Source organism: Rhinoraja longicauda, chromosome 11 (assembly GCF_053455715.1).
Source record: "Rhinoraja longicauda isolate Sanriku21f chromosome 11, sRhiLon1.1, whole genome shotgun sequence".
NCBI classification, from domain to species: domain Eukaryota; kingdom Metazoa; phylum Chordata; class Chondrichthyes; order Rajiformes; family Arhynchobatidae; genus Rhinoraja; species Rhinoraja longicauda.
Window position 1 is genome coordinate 500,709 of NC_135963.1, and position 14,186 is coordinate 514,894.

Genomic DNA, 14,186 nt, shown 5'->3' on the forward strand with positions numbered 1-14,186 from the left:
GAGAGTGTGGCCAGGGTGGTGTGGGTCAGTGAGAGTGTGGCCAGGGGGTGTGGGTCAGTGAGAGTGTGGCCAGGGGGTGTGGGGTCAGTGAGAGTGTGGCCAGGGTGGTGTGGGTCAGTGAGAGTGTGGTCAGGGGTGGTGTGGGTCAGTGAGAGTGTGGCCAGGGGGGTGTGGGTCAGTGAGAGTGTGGCCAGGGTGGTGTGGTCAGTGAGAGTGTGGCCACGTGGTGTGGGTCAGTGAGAGTGTGGCCGGGGTGGGGGTCAGGGTGAGTGGGTGGCCAGGGTGGTGGGTGGGTCAGTGAGAGTGTGGGCCAGGGTGGTGTGGGTCAGGAGAGTGTGGCCAGGGGGGTGTGGGTCAGTGAGAGTGTGGCCAGGGTGGTGTGGGTCAGTGAGAGTGTGGCCAGGGTGGTGTGGGTCAGTGAGAGTGTGGCCAGGGGGGTGTGGGTCAGTGAGAGTGTGGCCAGGGTGGGTGTGGGTCAGTGAGAGTGTGGCCAGGTGGTGTGGGGTCAGTGAGAGTGTGGCCAGGGGGGTGTGGGTCAGTGAGAGTGTGGCCAGGGGGGTGTGGGTCAGTGAGAGTGTGGCCAGGGGGTGTGGGTCAGTGAGTGTGGCCAGGGGGGTGTGGGTCAGTGAGAGTGTGGCCAGGGTGGTGTGGGTCAGTGAGAGTGTGGCCAGGGGTGTGTGGGTCAGTGAGAGTGTGGCCAGGGTGGTGTGGGTCAGTGAGAGTGTGGCCAGGGTGGTGTGGGTCAGTGAGAGTGTGGCCAGGGTGGTGTGGGTCAGTGAGAGTGTGGCCAGGGTGGTGTGGGTCAGTGAGAGTGTGGCCAGGTGGTGTGGGTCAGTGAGAGTGTGGCCAGGGTGGTGTGGGTCAGTGAGAGTGTGGCCAGGGTGGTGTGGGTCAGTGAGTGTGGCCAGGGGGGTGTGGGTCAGTGAGAGTGTGGCCAGGGTGGTGTGGGTCAGTGAGAGTGTGGCCAGGGTGGTGTGGGTCAGTGAGAGTGTGGCCAGGGTGGTGTGGGTCAGTGAGAGTGTGGCCAGGGGGGTGTGGGTCAGTGAGAGTGTGGCCAGGGTGGTGTGGGTCAGTGAGAGTGTGGCCAGGGTGGTGTGGGTCAGTGAGAGTGTGGCCAGGGGGGTGTGGGTCAGTGAGAGTGTGGCCAGGGTGGTGTGGGTCAGTGAGAGTGTGGCCAGGGTGGTGTGGGTCAGTGAGGTGTGGCCAGGGTGGTGTGGGTCAGTGAGAGTGTGGCCAGGGGGGTGTGGGTCAGTGAGAGTGTGGCCAGGGTGGTGTGGGTCAGTGAGAGTGTGGCCAGGGTGGTGTGGGTCAGTGAGAGTGTGGCCAGGGTGGTGTGGGTCAGTGAGAGTGTGGCCAGGGGGGTGTGGGTCAGTGAGAGTGTGGCCAGGGTGGTGTGGGTCAGTGAGAGTGTGGCCAGGGTGGTGTGGGTCAGTGAGAGTGTGGCCAGGGTGGTGTGGGTCAGTGAGAGTGTGGCCAGGGGTGGTGTGGGTCAGTGAGAGTGTGGCCAGGGGGTGTGGGTCAGTGAGAGTGTGGCCAGGGTGGTGTGGGTCAGTGAGAGTGTGGCCAGGGTGGTGTGGGTCAGTGAGAGTGTGGCCAGGGGGTGTGGGTCAGTGAGAGTGTGGCCAGGGGTGGTGTGGGTCAGTGAGAGTGTGGCCAGGGTGGTGTGGGTCAGTGAGAGTGTGGCCAGGGTGGTGTGGGTCAGTGAGAGTGTGGCCAGGGTGGTGTGGGTCAGTGAGAGTGTGGCCAGGGTGGTGTGGGTCAGTGAGAGTGTGGCCAGGGTGGTGTGGGTCAGTGAGAGTGTGGCCAGGGTGGTGTGGGTCAGTGAGAGTGTGGCCAGGGTGGTGTGGGTCAGTGAGAGTGTGGCCAGGGGGGTGTGGGTCAGTGAGAGTGTGGCCAGGGTGGTGTGGGTCAGTGAGAGTGTGGCCAGGGGGTGTGGGTCAGTGAGAGTGTGGCCAGGGGGGTGTGGGTCAGTGAGAGTGTGGCCAGGGGGGTGTGGGTCAGTGAGAGTGTGGCCAGGGGGGTGTGGGTCAGTGAGAGTGTGGCCAGGGTGGTGTGGGTCAGTGAGAGTGTGGCCAGGGGGGTGTGGGTCAGTGAGAGTGTGGCCAGGGGGTGTGGGTCAGTGAGAGTGTGGCCAGGGGGTGTGGGTCAGTGAGAGTGTGGCCAGGGTGGTGTGGGTCAGTGAGAGTGTGGCCAGGGGGTGTGGGTCAGTGAGAGTGTGGCCAGGGGGGTGTGGGTCAGTGAGAGTGTGGCCAGGGGGTGTGGGTCAGTGAGAGTGTGGCCAGGGTGGTGTGGGTCAGTGAGAGTGTGGCCAGGGGGGTGTGGGTCAGTGAGAGTGTGGCCAGGGTGGTGTGGGTCAGTGAGAGTGTGGTCAGGGTGGTGTGGGTCAGTGAGAGTGTGGCCAGGGTGGTGTGGGTCAGTGAGAGTGTGGCCAGGGTGGTGTGGTCAGTGAGAGTGTGGCCAGGGTGGTGTGGGTCAGTGAGAGTGTGGCCAGGGGGGTGTGGGTCAGTGAGAGTGTGGCCAGGTGGTGTGGGTCAGTGAGAGTGTGGCCAGGGTGGTGTGGGTCAGTGAGAGTGTGGCCAGGGGGGTGTGGGTCAGTGAGAGTGTGGCCAGGGTGGTGTGGGTCAGTGAGAGTGTGGCCAGGGTGGTGTGGGTCAGTGAGAGTGTGGCCAGGGTGGTGTGGGTCAGTGAGAGTGTGGCCAGGGGGGTGTGGGTCAGTGAGAGTGTGGCCAGGGTGGTGTGGGTCAGTGAGAGTGTGGCCAGGGTGGTGTGGGTCAGTGAGAGTGTGGCCAGGGTGGTGTGGGTCAGTGAGAGTGTGGCCAGGGGGGTGTGGGTCAGTGAGAGTGTGGCCAGGGTGGTGTGGGTCAGTGAGAGTGTGGCCAGGGGGGTGTGGGTCAGTGAGAGTGTGGCCAGGGGGGTGTGGGTCAGTGAGAGTGTGGCCAGGGTGGTGTGGGTCAGTGAGAGTGTGGCCAGGGTGGTGTGGGTCAGTGAGAGTGTGGCCAGGGGGGTGTGGGTCAGTGAGAGTGTGGCCAGAGGGGGTGTGGGTCAGTGAGAGTGTGGCCAGGGGGGTGTGGGTCAGTGAGAGTGTGGCCAGGGGGTGGTGGTCAGTGAGAGTGTGGCCAGGGGGGTGTGGGTCAGTGAGAGTGTGGCCAGGGGGGTGTGGGGTCAGTGAGAGTGTGGCCAGGGGGGTGTGGGTCAGTGAGAGTGTGGCCAGGGGGGTGTGGGTCAGTGAGAGTGTGGCCAGGGGGGTGTGGGTCAGTGAGAGTGTGGCCAGGGTGTGTGGGTCAGTGAGAGTGTGGCCAGGGGGGTGTGGGTCAGTGAGAGTGTGGCCAGGGGGGTGTGGGTCAGTGAGAGTGTGGCCAGGGTGGTGTGGGTCAGTGAGAGTGTGGCCAGGGGGGTGTGGGTCAGTGAGAGTGTGGCCAGGGGGTGGTGGGTCAGTGAGAGTGTGGCCAGGGGGGTGTGGGTCAGTGAGAGTGTGGCCAGGGGGGTGTGGGTCAGTGAGAGTGTGGCCAGGGTGGTGTGGGTCAGTGGAGTGTGAGAGTGTGGCCAGGGGGGTGTGGGTCAGTGAGAGTGTGGCCAGGGGGTGTGGGTCAGTGAGAGTGTGGCCAGGGGTGTGGGTCAGTGAGAGTGTGGCCAGGGGGGTGTGGGTCAGTGAGAGTGTGGCCAGGGGGTGTGGGTCAGTGAGAGTGTGGCCAGGGGGGTGTGGGTCAGTGAGAGTGTGGCCAGGGGGGTGTGGGTCAGTGAGAGTGTGGCCAGGGGGGTGTGGGTCAGTGAGAGTGTGGCCAGGGGGGTGTGGGTCAGTGAGAGTGTGGCCAGGGGGGTGTGGGTCAGTGAGAGTGTGGCCAGGGGGGTGTGGGTCAGTGAGAGTGTGGCCAGGGGGGTGTGGGTCAGTGAGAGTGTGGCCAGGGGGGTGTGGGTCAGTGAGAGTGTGGCCAGGGGGGTGTGGGTCAGTGAGAGTGTGGCCAGGGTGGTGTGGGTCAGTGAGAGTGTGGCCAGGGGGGTGTGGGTCAGTGAGAGTGTGGCCAGGGGGGTGTGGGTCAGTGAGAGTGTGGCCAGGGGGGTGTGGGTCAGTGAGAGTGTGGCCAGGGGGGTGTGGGTCAGTGAGAGTGTGGCCAGGGGGGTGTGGGTCAGTGAGAGTGTGGCCAGGGGGGTGTGGGTCAGTGAGAGTGTGGCCAGGGGGGTGTGGGTCAGTGAGAGTGTGGCCAGGGGGGTGTGGGTCAGTGAGAGTGTGGCCAGGGGGGTGTGGGTCAGTGAGAGTGTGGCCAGGGGGGTGTGGGTCAGTGAGAGTGTGGCCAGGGTGGTGTGGGTCAGTGAGAGTGTGGCCAGGGGGGTGTGGGTCAGTGAGAGTGTGGCCAGGGGGGTGTGGGTCAGTGAGAGTGTGGCCAGGGGGGTGTGGGTCAGTGAGAGTGTGGCCAGGGTGGTGTGGGTCAGTGAGAGTGTGGCCAGGGGGGTGTGGGTCAGTGAGTGTGGCCAGGGGGGTGTGGGTCAGTGAGAGTGTGGCCAGGGGGGTGTGGGTCAGTGAGAGTGTGGCCAGGGTGGTGTGGGTCAGTGAGAGTGTGGCCAGGGGGGTGTGGGTCAGTGAGAGTGTGGCCAGGGGGGTGTGGGTCAGTGAGAGTGTGGCCAGGGGGGTGTGGGTCAGTGAGAGTGTGGCCAGGGGGGTGTGGGTCAGTGAGAGTGTGGCCAGGGGGGTGTGGGTCAGTGAGAGTGTGGCCAGGGGGGTGTGGGTCAGTGAGAGTGTGGCCAGGGGGTGTGGGTCAGTGAGAGTGTGGCCAGGGGGGTGTGGGTCAGGGGGGTGTGGCCAGGGGGGTGTGGGTCAGTGAGAGTGTGGCCAGGGGGGTGTGGGTCAGTGAGAGTGTGGCCAGGGGGGTGTGGGTCAGTGAGAGTGTGGCCAGGGGGGTGTGGGTCAGTGAGAGTGTGGCCAGGGGGGTGTGGGTCAGGGGGGTGTGGGCCAGGGGGGTGTGGCCAGGGGGGTGTGGGTCAGTGAGAGTGTGGCCAGGGGGGTGTGGGTAGGTGATGATGCATTTTATTTGTGAACCTCACGATGACCTGTTGTTGGTTGAACTGTGGACTTCTGGCTTTTTAACTCTGGTAGTTAATAATTTGTTGATGTTTTCATTATATGTTAATGGTGGGTTTTGTTAATATAGACAATAGGTGCAGGAGGAGGCCATTCGGCCCTTCGAGGCAGCACCGCCATTCAATGTGATCATGGCTGATCATTCTCAATCAGTACCCCGTTCCTGCCTTCTCCCCATACCCCCTGACTCCGCTATCCTTAAGAGCTCTATCTAGCTCTCTCTTGAATGTATTCAGAGAATTGGCCTCCACTGCCCTCTGAGGCTGAGATGTCGGTATATATGACAATTAAACTCTCTCTCGACATTGTCCGGCATGCTGGCGCAGCGGGTAGAGCTGCTGCCTCACAGCGCCAGAGACCCGGGTTCCATCCCGACTAAGGGGGCTGTCTGTACGGAGTTTGTACGTTCTCCCCGTGACCTGCATGGGTTTTCTCCGGATGCTCCGGTTTCCTCCCACACTCCAAGTTTGTAGGCTAATTGGCTTCTGTAAAGTTTTTTTTGTTGTCCCCAGTGTGTGTGGGATAGTGTTAGTGTGCGGGGATCGCTGGTCGGTGTGGACTCGGTGGGCCGAAGGGCCTGTTTCCACGCTGTATCTCTAAAGTTTAAAGACTCATGTGACAATGGGTGGCCCCCAGGTATTCAGGCATTAGCTCTGGAGATCCCTCCCCCTCCCCCTCCCCTCCCCCCCCTCCCTCACCCCCTCCCAGTGACCTCTCAGCTCTGAGTTGAGTCTCCATAAGGTGCTGGTCAGGCCGCAATTGGAGAATTGAGAGCAGTTTTGAGCCCCATATCTGAGGAAGGATGTGCTGGCTCTGGAGAGAGTCCAGAGGAGGTTTACAAGAACGATCCCAGGAATGAGTGGGTTAACCTATGATGGGCGTTTGTGGGCACTGAGCCTGTACTCCCCCTCTCTCTCCTGTCCTTCCGTCCCGTCAGACCGGGCCGCTGCCCGCTGCCCATCGGTCAATCGTTAACCCAGCGCCTGACCCTGCGATGGTCATTCACCCTGAGTCACTGCTCGAGACCAAAGCCTTTCAGTCCAGTTCAGACCTAAACATTTCCTGCAGAGACTACAAAAAATGTAAGCCCCTGTGGAAACAAGAAACTGCAGATGCTAGTCTTAAAAAAAAGGCACAAAGTGCAGGAGTAACTGAATCCATGTTCTCCACAGATGCTGCCTGACCCGCTGAGTTACTCCAGCACTCTGTGTCCTACTTTTATGTAAAATCCCCGCTGATATTGTAAATTGTGAATTGTAAGTTGTCCCTCGTGTGTGCAGGATAGTGCTAGTGTGCGAGGTGATCGCGGGTCGGTGCTGACTCGGTGGGCTGAAGGGCCTGTTTGCGTGCTGTAAGTGCGGGGGGGGGGCTACCTTGAAGGCGGTGATGAGTAGGGTGGCGGGGGTTCGGGGGAGCTACCTTGAAGGCGGTGGTGTGGGGGGGGCTACCTTGAAGGCGGTGGTGTGGGGGGGTGGGGGGGGCGGCTACCTTGAAGGCGGTGATGTGCTGGCCCACTTGCTGGACGACGCCAGCCACGTCGTTCCCGGGGGTCCAGGGCAGGCTGGGCTTCCTGGCGTATGTTCCAGATCGCATGTAGGTCTCCACGGGATTCACGCCACACGCATGCACACGGATCAGCACCTGACACGGAAACCAGCCGACCACATTCCGTTAGTACCGGATCCGGGACGGTCCCGGCACACCGGCTCGGCTCACTCGCCACCGACCCATGGCACAGCAACCGCCCGGCACTCCCACCACCCGACCCACGGAGCAACCGCCCGGCACTCCCACCACCCGACCCACGGCACAGCAACCGCCCGGCACTCCCACCACCCGACCCACAGAGCAACCGCCCGGCTCACCCGCCATCGACCCACGGCACAGCAACCGCCCGGCACTCCCACCACCCGACCCACGGAGCAACCGCCCGGCACTCCCACCACCCGACCCACGGCACAGCAACCGCCCGGCACTCCCACCACCCGACCCACGGCACAGCAACCGCCCGGCACTCCCACCACCCGACCCACAGAGCAACCGCCCGGCTCACCCGCCACCGACCCACGGCACAGCAACCGCCCGGCGCTCCCACCACCGACCCACAGAGCAACCGCCCGGCACTCCCACCACCGACCCACAGAGCAACCGCCCGGCTCATCCGCCACCCGACCCACGGCACAGCAACCGCCCGGCTCACCCGCCATCGACCCACAGAGCAACCGCCCGGCTCATCCGCCACCCGACCCACGGCACAGCAACCACCCGGCTCACCCGCCATCGACCCACAGAGCAACCGCCCGGCACTCCCGCCACCCGACCCACAGAGCAACCGCCCGGCTCACCCGCCATCGACCCACGGCACAGCAACCGCCCGGCACTCCCACCACCCGACCCACGGAGCAACTGCCTGGCTCATCCGCCACCGACCCACGGAGCAACTGCCCGGCTCACCCGCCACCGACCCACGGCACAGCAACCGCCCGGCACTCCCGCCACCCTACCCACGGAGCAACTGCCCAGCACTCCCGCCACCCGTCTCCGGTGGGACCGCGAACCCACCCAAAGGCCCGTGGTCACTCGGCATAACCACGAGGGAACTGGAAACATCAGACGCGAGCAGCAAGGGGAACCAGGGGAACGCCTCCAGCGCCTTCAAGGTCGGCTGCAGGAGGTGTCCTGGGACACAGAGATGGCCGGGAGGGAAGGGGTGGGGAGGGGAGGGGAGGAGGAGAGGGGAGGATAGGAGAGGAGAAGAGTGGAGATGAGAGGAGTTGGACGTGGGTTCACGGGAACTGCTTCAGTACACCGAGCGAGCAGGCCGACAAGACTTTGGTCTTTGAATAATCATAAGATCATAAGTGATAGTAGATTTAGGCCATTCGGCCCAACAAGTTTACACTAGCCTGGATAGAGTGGATATTTTCACTAGTGGGAGAGTCTAGGACCAGAGGGCACAGCCTCAGAATTAAAGGGCGTTCCTTTAGGAAGGGGATGAGGAGGAATTTCTTTAGTCAGAGGGTGGTGAATCTGCCTTGAAGACGGCTGTGGAGGCCACAAGTCAGTGGATATTTTTAAGGCAGAGATAGATAGATTGTTGATCAGTGCGGGTGTCAGGGGTTATGGGGAGAAGGCAGGAGAATGGGGTTAGGAGGGAGAGATAGATCAGCCATGGTTGAATGGCGGAATGGACTTGATGGGCCGAATGGCCTAATTCTGCTCCTATCACTCATGGAGTAAATGAACAAAGGTAATTGTGTACAAAACCACTAACGCAGGTGGTGAGTGAGGAGTGGAGGCCACTCACCTGGTGGTCACTGGGTTGGGGTATGGGCACTTCTGCCCACACCTGGAGGACTGAGGGACCGCCAAACTCAGACACTCGCACTGCCCGCATCAGGGATCCCGCTGCCTTGCCGGACGCCATGCCCGCCTGCGGGTGAGTGGAGCACCTTACCCGCGACGAGAGCACTTCACCAGGGCTCCAGGGCCTGAGATACACGGAGAGTTTTAGTTTTCAGTTTAGTCAAGTCAAGTCAAGTTTATTTGTCACATACACATACACGATGTGCAGTTAAATGAAAGTGGCAATGCCTGCGGATTGTGCACAAAAAAGAATTACAGTTACAACATATAAATTAAAGTTAATACAGAGAAGACAAAATTTAGTCCCTGGAGTTATAAAAGTTAACAGTCCTGATGGCCTGTGGGAAGAAACTCCGTCTCGTCCTCTCCGTTTTCACAGCGTGAAATTGAATTGAATTGAATAAATTTTATTGGCCAAGTATGTACACATACAAGGAATGTGCCTTGGTGCTGTGCTCGCAAGTAACAACACGACATACAGTAAACAAATAATAATAAAACATTACAATTCACACGTGTGAAGAATGAAATAAAATACCAGAGCCCAAGGAGGCTACAGACGTTTGGTTGTTGAGTAGAGCTACTGCTCGTGGGAAAAAAAGCTGTTTTTATGTCTGGCTGTGGCAGCTTTGACAGTCTGGAGTCGCCTTCCAGAGGGAAGTGCTTCAAAGAGTTTGTGGCCAGGGTGAGAGGGGTCAGGGATGATCTTGCCCGTTCGCTTCCTGGCCCTTGCAATGTACAGTTCGTCAATGGGGGGAAGATTGCAGCCAACAACCTTCTCAGCTGATCGAACGATCCGTTGCAGCCTCCGGATGTCGTCCTTGGTGGACGAGATACAGCGTGGAAATAGGCCCTTCGGCCCACCGAGTTCACGCTGACCATCGATCCCCGCACATTAACACTACCCTACACCTACACACACACACACACACACACACACACACACTGGGGACAATTTTACATTTTTATATCAAGCTAATTAACCTACAAACCTCTACGTCTTTGGAGTGTGGGAAAAAAACGAGGATCTCGGAGAAAACCCACGCAGGTCACGGGGAGAACGTACAAACTCCGTACAGACAGCACCCGTTGTTAGGATCGAACCCAGGTCTCTGGCGCTGTGAGGCAGCAGCTCTACCGCTGCTCCACAGTGCCGCAGGTGAGGACTTTATTCACTGGAGGCAGGAGGATGAGGGATGATCTTATAGGCGTATAAAATTATAAAAAGGCTAGATGCAGGAAAAATGTTCCCAATGTTGGGCGAGTCCAGAATCAGGGGCCACAGTCTAAGAATAAAGGGGAGGCCATTTAAAATAGGTGAGAAAACACTTTTTCACCCAGAGAGTTGTGAATCTGTGGAATTCTCTGCCACAGAAGGCAGTGGAGGCCAATTCACTGGATGAAGTTAAAAGAGAGTTAGATAGAGCTCTAGGGGCTAGCGGAATCAAGGGATATGGGGAGAAGGCAGGCACGGGTTATTGATTCTGGATGATCACAGTGAATGGCGGTGCTGGCTCGAAAAAATATTTTCCATGTTTCTAGGTGGGACTAGTGTAGATGGGGCATGTTGGTCGGTGTGAGCAGGTGGGACTAGTGTAGATGGGGCATGTTGGTCGGTGTGGGCAGGTGGGACTAGTGTAGATGGGGCATGTTGGTCGGTGTGAGCAGGTGGGACTAGTGTGGATGGGGCATGTTGGTCGGTGTGGGCAGGTGGGACTAGTGTAGATGGGGCATGTTGGTCGGTGTGGGCGGGTGGGACTAGTGTAGATGGGGCATGTTGGTCGGTGTGGGCAGGTGGGACTAGTGTGGATGGGGCATGTTGGTCGGTGTGGGCAGGTGGGACTAGTGTAGATGGGGCATGTTGGTCGGTGTGGGCAGGTGGGACTAGTGTAGATGGGGCATGTTGGTCGTGGGCAGGTGGGACTAGTGTAGATGGGGCATGTTGGTCGGTGTGGGCGGGTGGGACTAGTGTAGATGGGGCATGTTGGTCGGTGTGGGCAGGTGGGACTAGTGTGGATGGGGCATGTTGGTCGGTGTGGGCAGGTGGGACTAGTGTAGATGGGGCATGTTGGTCGGTGTGGGCAGGTGGGACTAGTGTGGATGGGGCATGTTGGTCGGTGTGGGCAGGTTGGGTCAAAGGTTTTTTTAAATTATTAATATTATCATATGTGCCGAGGTATTGTGGAAAGCTTAATTTTGTACCCTATCCAAACAGATCAGATAACGCCCACACATAAATACAATGAAGTCAAACTCAAGTGCAATAGATAGAACAAGGGGGAAGGTACAGAATATAGTTCTCAGCATTGTAGCGCACTAGTATAGACACACCATGCTGTGTGACTGTGGGGGTTACTGATTCACCCCCTCCCCCCCCCCACCCCCCACCGCTGAGGCCATTCACTCTGTGACAGGGGTGAGCCAGGGTGGAGGAGCAGATCTGCGGGGGGAGGGAGAGAGAGGGGCGGAGAGTAGGAGGGAGGGGGAGAGGGGGGAAGGGGGTGAGAGGGGGAGAGGGGGGAAGGGGGGGAGAGGGGGGAAGAAGGGTGAGGGGGGTAGGAGGGGGAGGGAGGGTGGGGGATCACGGGGAGGGGGGTGGGGGGATCACGGGGAGGGGGGTGGGGGGTCACGGGGAGGGGGGTGGGGGGTCACGGGGAAGAGGGGTGGGGGGTCACGGGGAGGGGGGTGGGGGGTCACGGGGAAGAGGGGTGGGGGGTCACGGGGAGGGGGGTCACGGGGAAGAGGGGTGGGGGGTCACGGGGAGGGGGGTGGGGGTCACGGGGAAGAGGGGTGGGGGGTCACGGGGACGGGGGTGGGGGGTCACGGGGAAGAGGGGTGGGGGGTCACGGGGAGGGGTGGTCACGGGGAAGAGGGGTGGGGGGTCACGGGGAGGGGGGTGGGGGTCACGGGGAAGAGGGGTGGGGGGTCACGGGGACGGGGGTGGGGGGTCACGGGGAAGAGGGGTGGGGGGTCACGGGGAGGGGTGGTCACGGGGAAGAGGGGTGGGGGGTCACGGGGAGGGGGGTGGGGGGTCGGGGGGTGGGGGGTCACGGGGCAGAGGGGTGGGGGGTCACGTGGAGGGGGGTAGGAGGGTGAGGGGGGTCAGAAGGGTGAGGGAGGAGGGGGGTGAGGGAGGGGTAGGAGGGTGAGGGGGTGAGAGGGGCTAGGCGGAGTGGAGGGACCGGGCGGCCGCCCTACCTGCCGCTGCCGCTGCCGCCGCTCGTCTGGCGGCAAGAACCGGGGTGTCACTCACTCGTAGCCCCGCCCCGTCGACGGCACCCGGTCCCGCCCGGTCACCTGGACCACGCCTCCAAACGACGTCACGCCCCACAGGTCCCGCCCCTCACGCTCACTAACCCCGCCCCATTCACGTCACTCACCACGGCTCCGCCCCGTCACCGTGGACCCCCGCCCCCAAGTGACGTCACGCCACGACGGCCCCGCCCTCCGGCATGGCCGCCTTCTCCGCGCGCAAGCAGCTGCGCCTGCGCCCCGGGGCCGACAGCAGCAGGAAGGGCCGAGTGGACGCGGCGCTCCGCGCGCTGCTCGCGCTCATCAACGGCTCCGCGGCCTACAGCAGCTGCAGCTCGTGCTCCGGCCGCCTGCTGCTCCTCGCCGTGAGCGGGGGGGGGGGGGGGGGGGAATGGGGGGGATGGGGGGGGATGGGGGGGGGGATGGGGGGGGATGGGGGGGAATGAGGGGGAGAGAGAGTGTGGGGGAGAGAGAGTGGGGGTAATGGGGGGAGAGTGGGGGGAATGAGGGGGAGAGTGGGGGGAATGAGGGGGGAAATGAGGGGGAGAGTGTGGGGGGGCAGGGGGGGACACTGCTGCTCGTGGCCGTGAGTGGGGGGCAGTGGGGGGGGTAATGAGGGGAGGAGGGATGAATGAGGGAAAGGGGAATGAGTGGAGGGGGTGAATGGGGAGGGGGTGAGGAAGGGGGGAGTGAGTGAGTGTGAGGGAGGGAGGGAGGGTTGGGGTGAGGAGGGATGTATGAGAGGAGGGATGCTGCCTGAACCACTGAGTTACTCCAGCATTTTGTGTCTACCGAGGGTGGGATGAGTGTGAGTGAGGGGTGGGGTGAGTGTGAGTGAGGGGTGGGGTGAGTGTGAGTGAGGGGTGGGGTGAGTGTGAGTGAGGGGTGGGGTGAGTGTGAGTGAGGGGTGGGGTGAGTGTGAGTGAGGGGTGGGGTGAGTGTGAGTGAGGGGTGGGGTGAGTGTGAGTGAGGGGTGGGGTGAGTGTGAGTGAGGGGTGGGGTGAGTGTGAGTGAGGGGTGGGGTGAGTGTGAGTGAGGGGTGGGGTGAGTGTGAGTGAGGGGTGGGGTGAGTGTGAGTGAGGGGTGGGGTGAGTGTGAGTGAGGGGTGGGGTGAGTGTGAGTGAGGGGTGGGGTGAGTTCACAAACTGGATGTGTTCGGGAGAGAGTTAGATATAGCTCTTAGGGATCACGGAATCAAGGGGTACGGGGAGAAGGCAGGAACGGGGTACTGATTGTGGATGATCAGCCATGATCATATTGAATGGCGGTGCTGGCACGAAGGGCCGAATGGCCTCCTCCTGCACCTATTGTCTGTTTCTGTGAGACGAGATGGGGTGAAGGAGGAATGGTGATGTGAAGCAGTGATGGCTGGAGATGGGCTGGAGATGGGGTGGAGGGGGAGGGGAGGGGGAGGGGAGGGGAGGGGGAGGGGGAGGGGAGGGGAGGGGAGGGGAAGGGGGTGAGGATTACCACCTGTCCCCCGGGAAGAAATCTTCCTCAGTTCCTGTCCACACCACTCGCTCCTCACTGGAAACACATCCCCTCTAATTTTGGATAGCAGAAGGCTGTTTGTTTTTTCCTACCCTACGCACTAACTCATCCATTTATTCTCCACACATTCCCATCAACCCTCCCCCCAGATTCCACCTCACACTCCCTCATCCCACACACACTCATTCCTCTCCCCTTCCTGACACACTCACTCACTCCCTCACACTTACACGCTCCATCCCTCACACACTCCCGCGTCCCTCATTTCCCCTTCCTCATTCATTCACACCCACACACTGGGGGCAATTCACAACGGCCCATTATCCCACTGACCCTGCTCGTCTTTGGGACGTGGGGGGAAACCAGAGCGCCCGGGGGAAACCCACAAGTTCACAGGGAGAACGTGCAAACACCACACTGTCGGCATGCGAGGTCAGGGCTGAATTCAAGTGGCTAGATCTATGAGGCAGCAGTTCCACCTGCCGCGAACTTGATAAATGACGGCAATCTTCATCTGTAATCCCTCCAGGGCACTGACGAGACCGAAGGCCAAAAACAAAACTGCCCCTGGCTGTTTGTGACCCACGAAAAGTGTCAGAAAGAAGATGTGGTATGTACCGAATCTCTCCTCTCCCTCTGCCCCTAACACAGCCTCTGATTTATGTCGTTCATTCGCGGTTTGTCACTTCATCTTTCCAATCGAGCTCAACACAGGCAGGCAGTCACCCAGAAATCTGAGGGGTAAATGCATCGGAAACTTTCCCCAAATACAGATCTCAACAGAATAAGGAGTGTCGGGAGGAACTGCAGATGTTGATTTCAACTGAAGACAGACACTAAAAGATGGAGTAACTCAGCGGGTCAGGCAGCATCTGTGGAGAACATGGATAGCTGACGTTTCACAGAGTGCTGGAGTAACTCAGCGGGTCAGGCAGCATATCTGGAGAACATGGATAGCTGACGTTTCACAGAGTGCTGCAGTAACTCAGCGGGTCAGGCAGCA

At 60.8% G+C, this 14,186-nt stretch overlaps 2 protein-coding genes across 5 annotated transcripts in view; one reads left to right on the top strand and one right to left on the bottom strand.

Annotated features, from left to right (window-relative positions):
- cryz (crystallin, zeta (quinone reductase)) overlaps positions 1 to 11,670 on the bottom strand; it is a 25,297-nt gene extending 13,627 nt beyond the window's left edge. The window contains exons 1-3 of the mRNA XM_078408106.1: positions 11,639 to 11,670; positions 8,382 to 8,565; positions 6,563 to 6,715 (exon numbers count right to left, since the gene is read on the bottom strand). Of these exons, the coding sequence (XP_078264232.1) occupies positions 6,563 to 6,715; positions 8,382 to 8,501 (273 nt within the window). The 5' untranslated portion in view covers positions 8,502 to 8,565; positions 11,639 to 11,670. The remainder of the gene's footprint in view (positions 1 to 6,562; positions 6,716 to 8,381; positions 8,566 to 11,638) is intronic.
- A 216-nt stretch (positions 11,671 to 11,886) lies between these two features.
- Positions 11,887 to 14,186, top strand: part of tyw3 (tRNA-yW synthesizing protein 3 homolog (S. cerevisiae)) — a 37,086-nt gene continuing 34,786 nt past the window's right edge. For all 4 annotated transcript variants that reach the window (XM_078407866.1, XM_078407868.1, XM_078407869.1 and 1 more), the window contains exons 1-2: positions 11,887 to 12,057; positions 13,713 to 13,793. In XM_078407866.1, the coding sequence (XP_078263992.1) occupies positions 11,893 to 12,057; positions 13,713 to 13,793 (246 nt within the window). In that variant the 5' untranslated portion in view covers positions 11,887 to 11,892. The remainder of the gene's footprint in view (positions 12,058 to 13,712; positions 13,794 to 14,186) is intronic.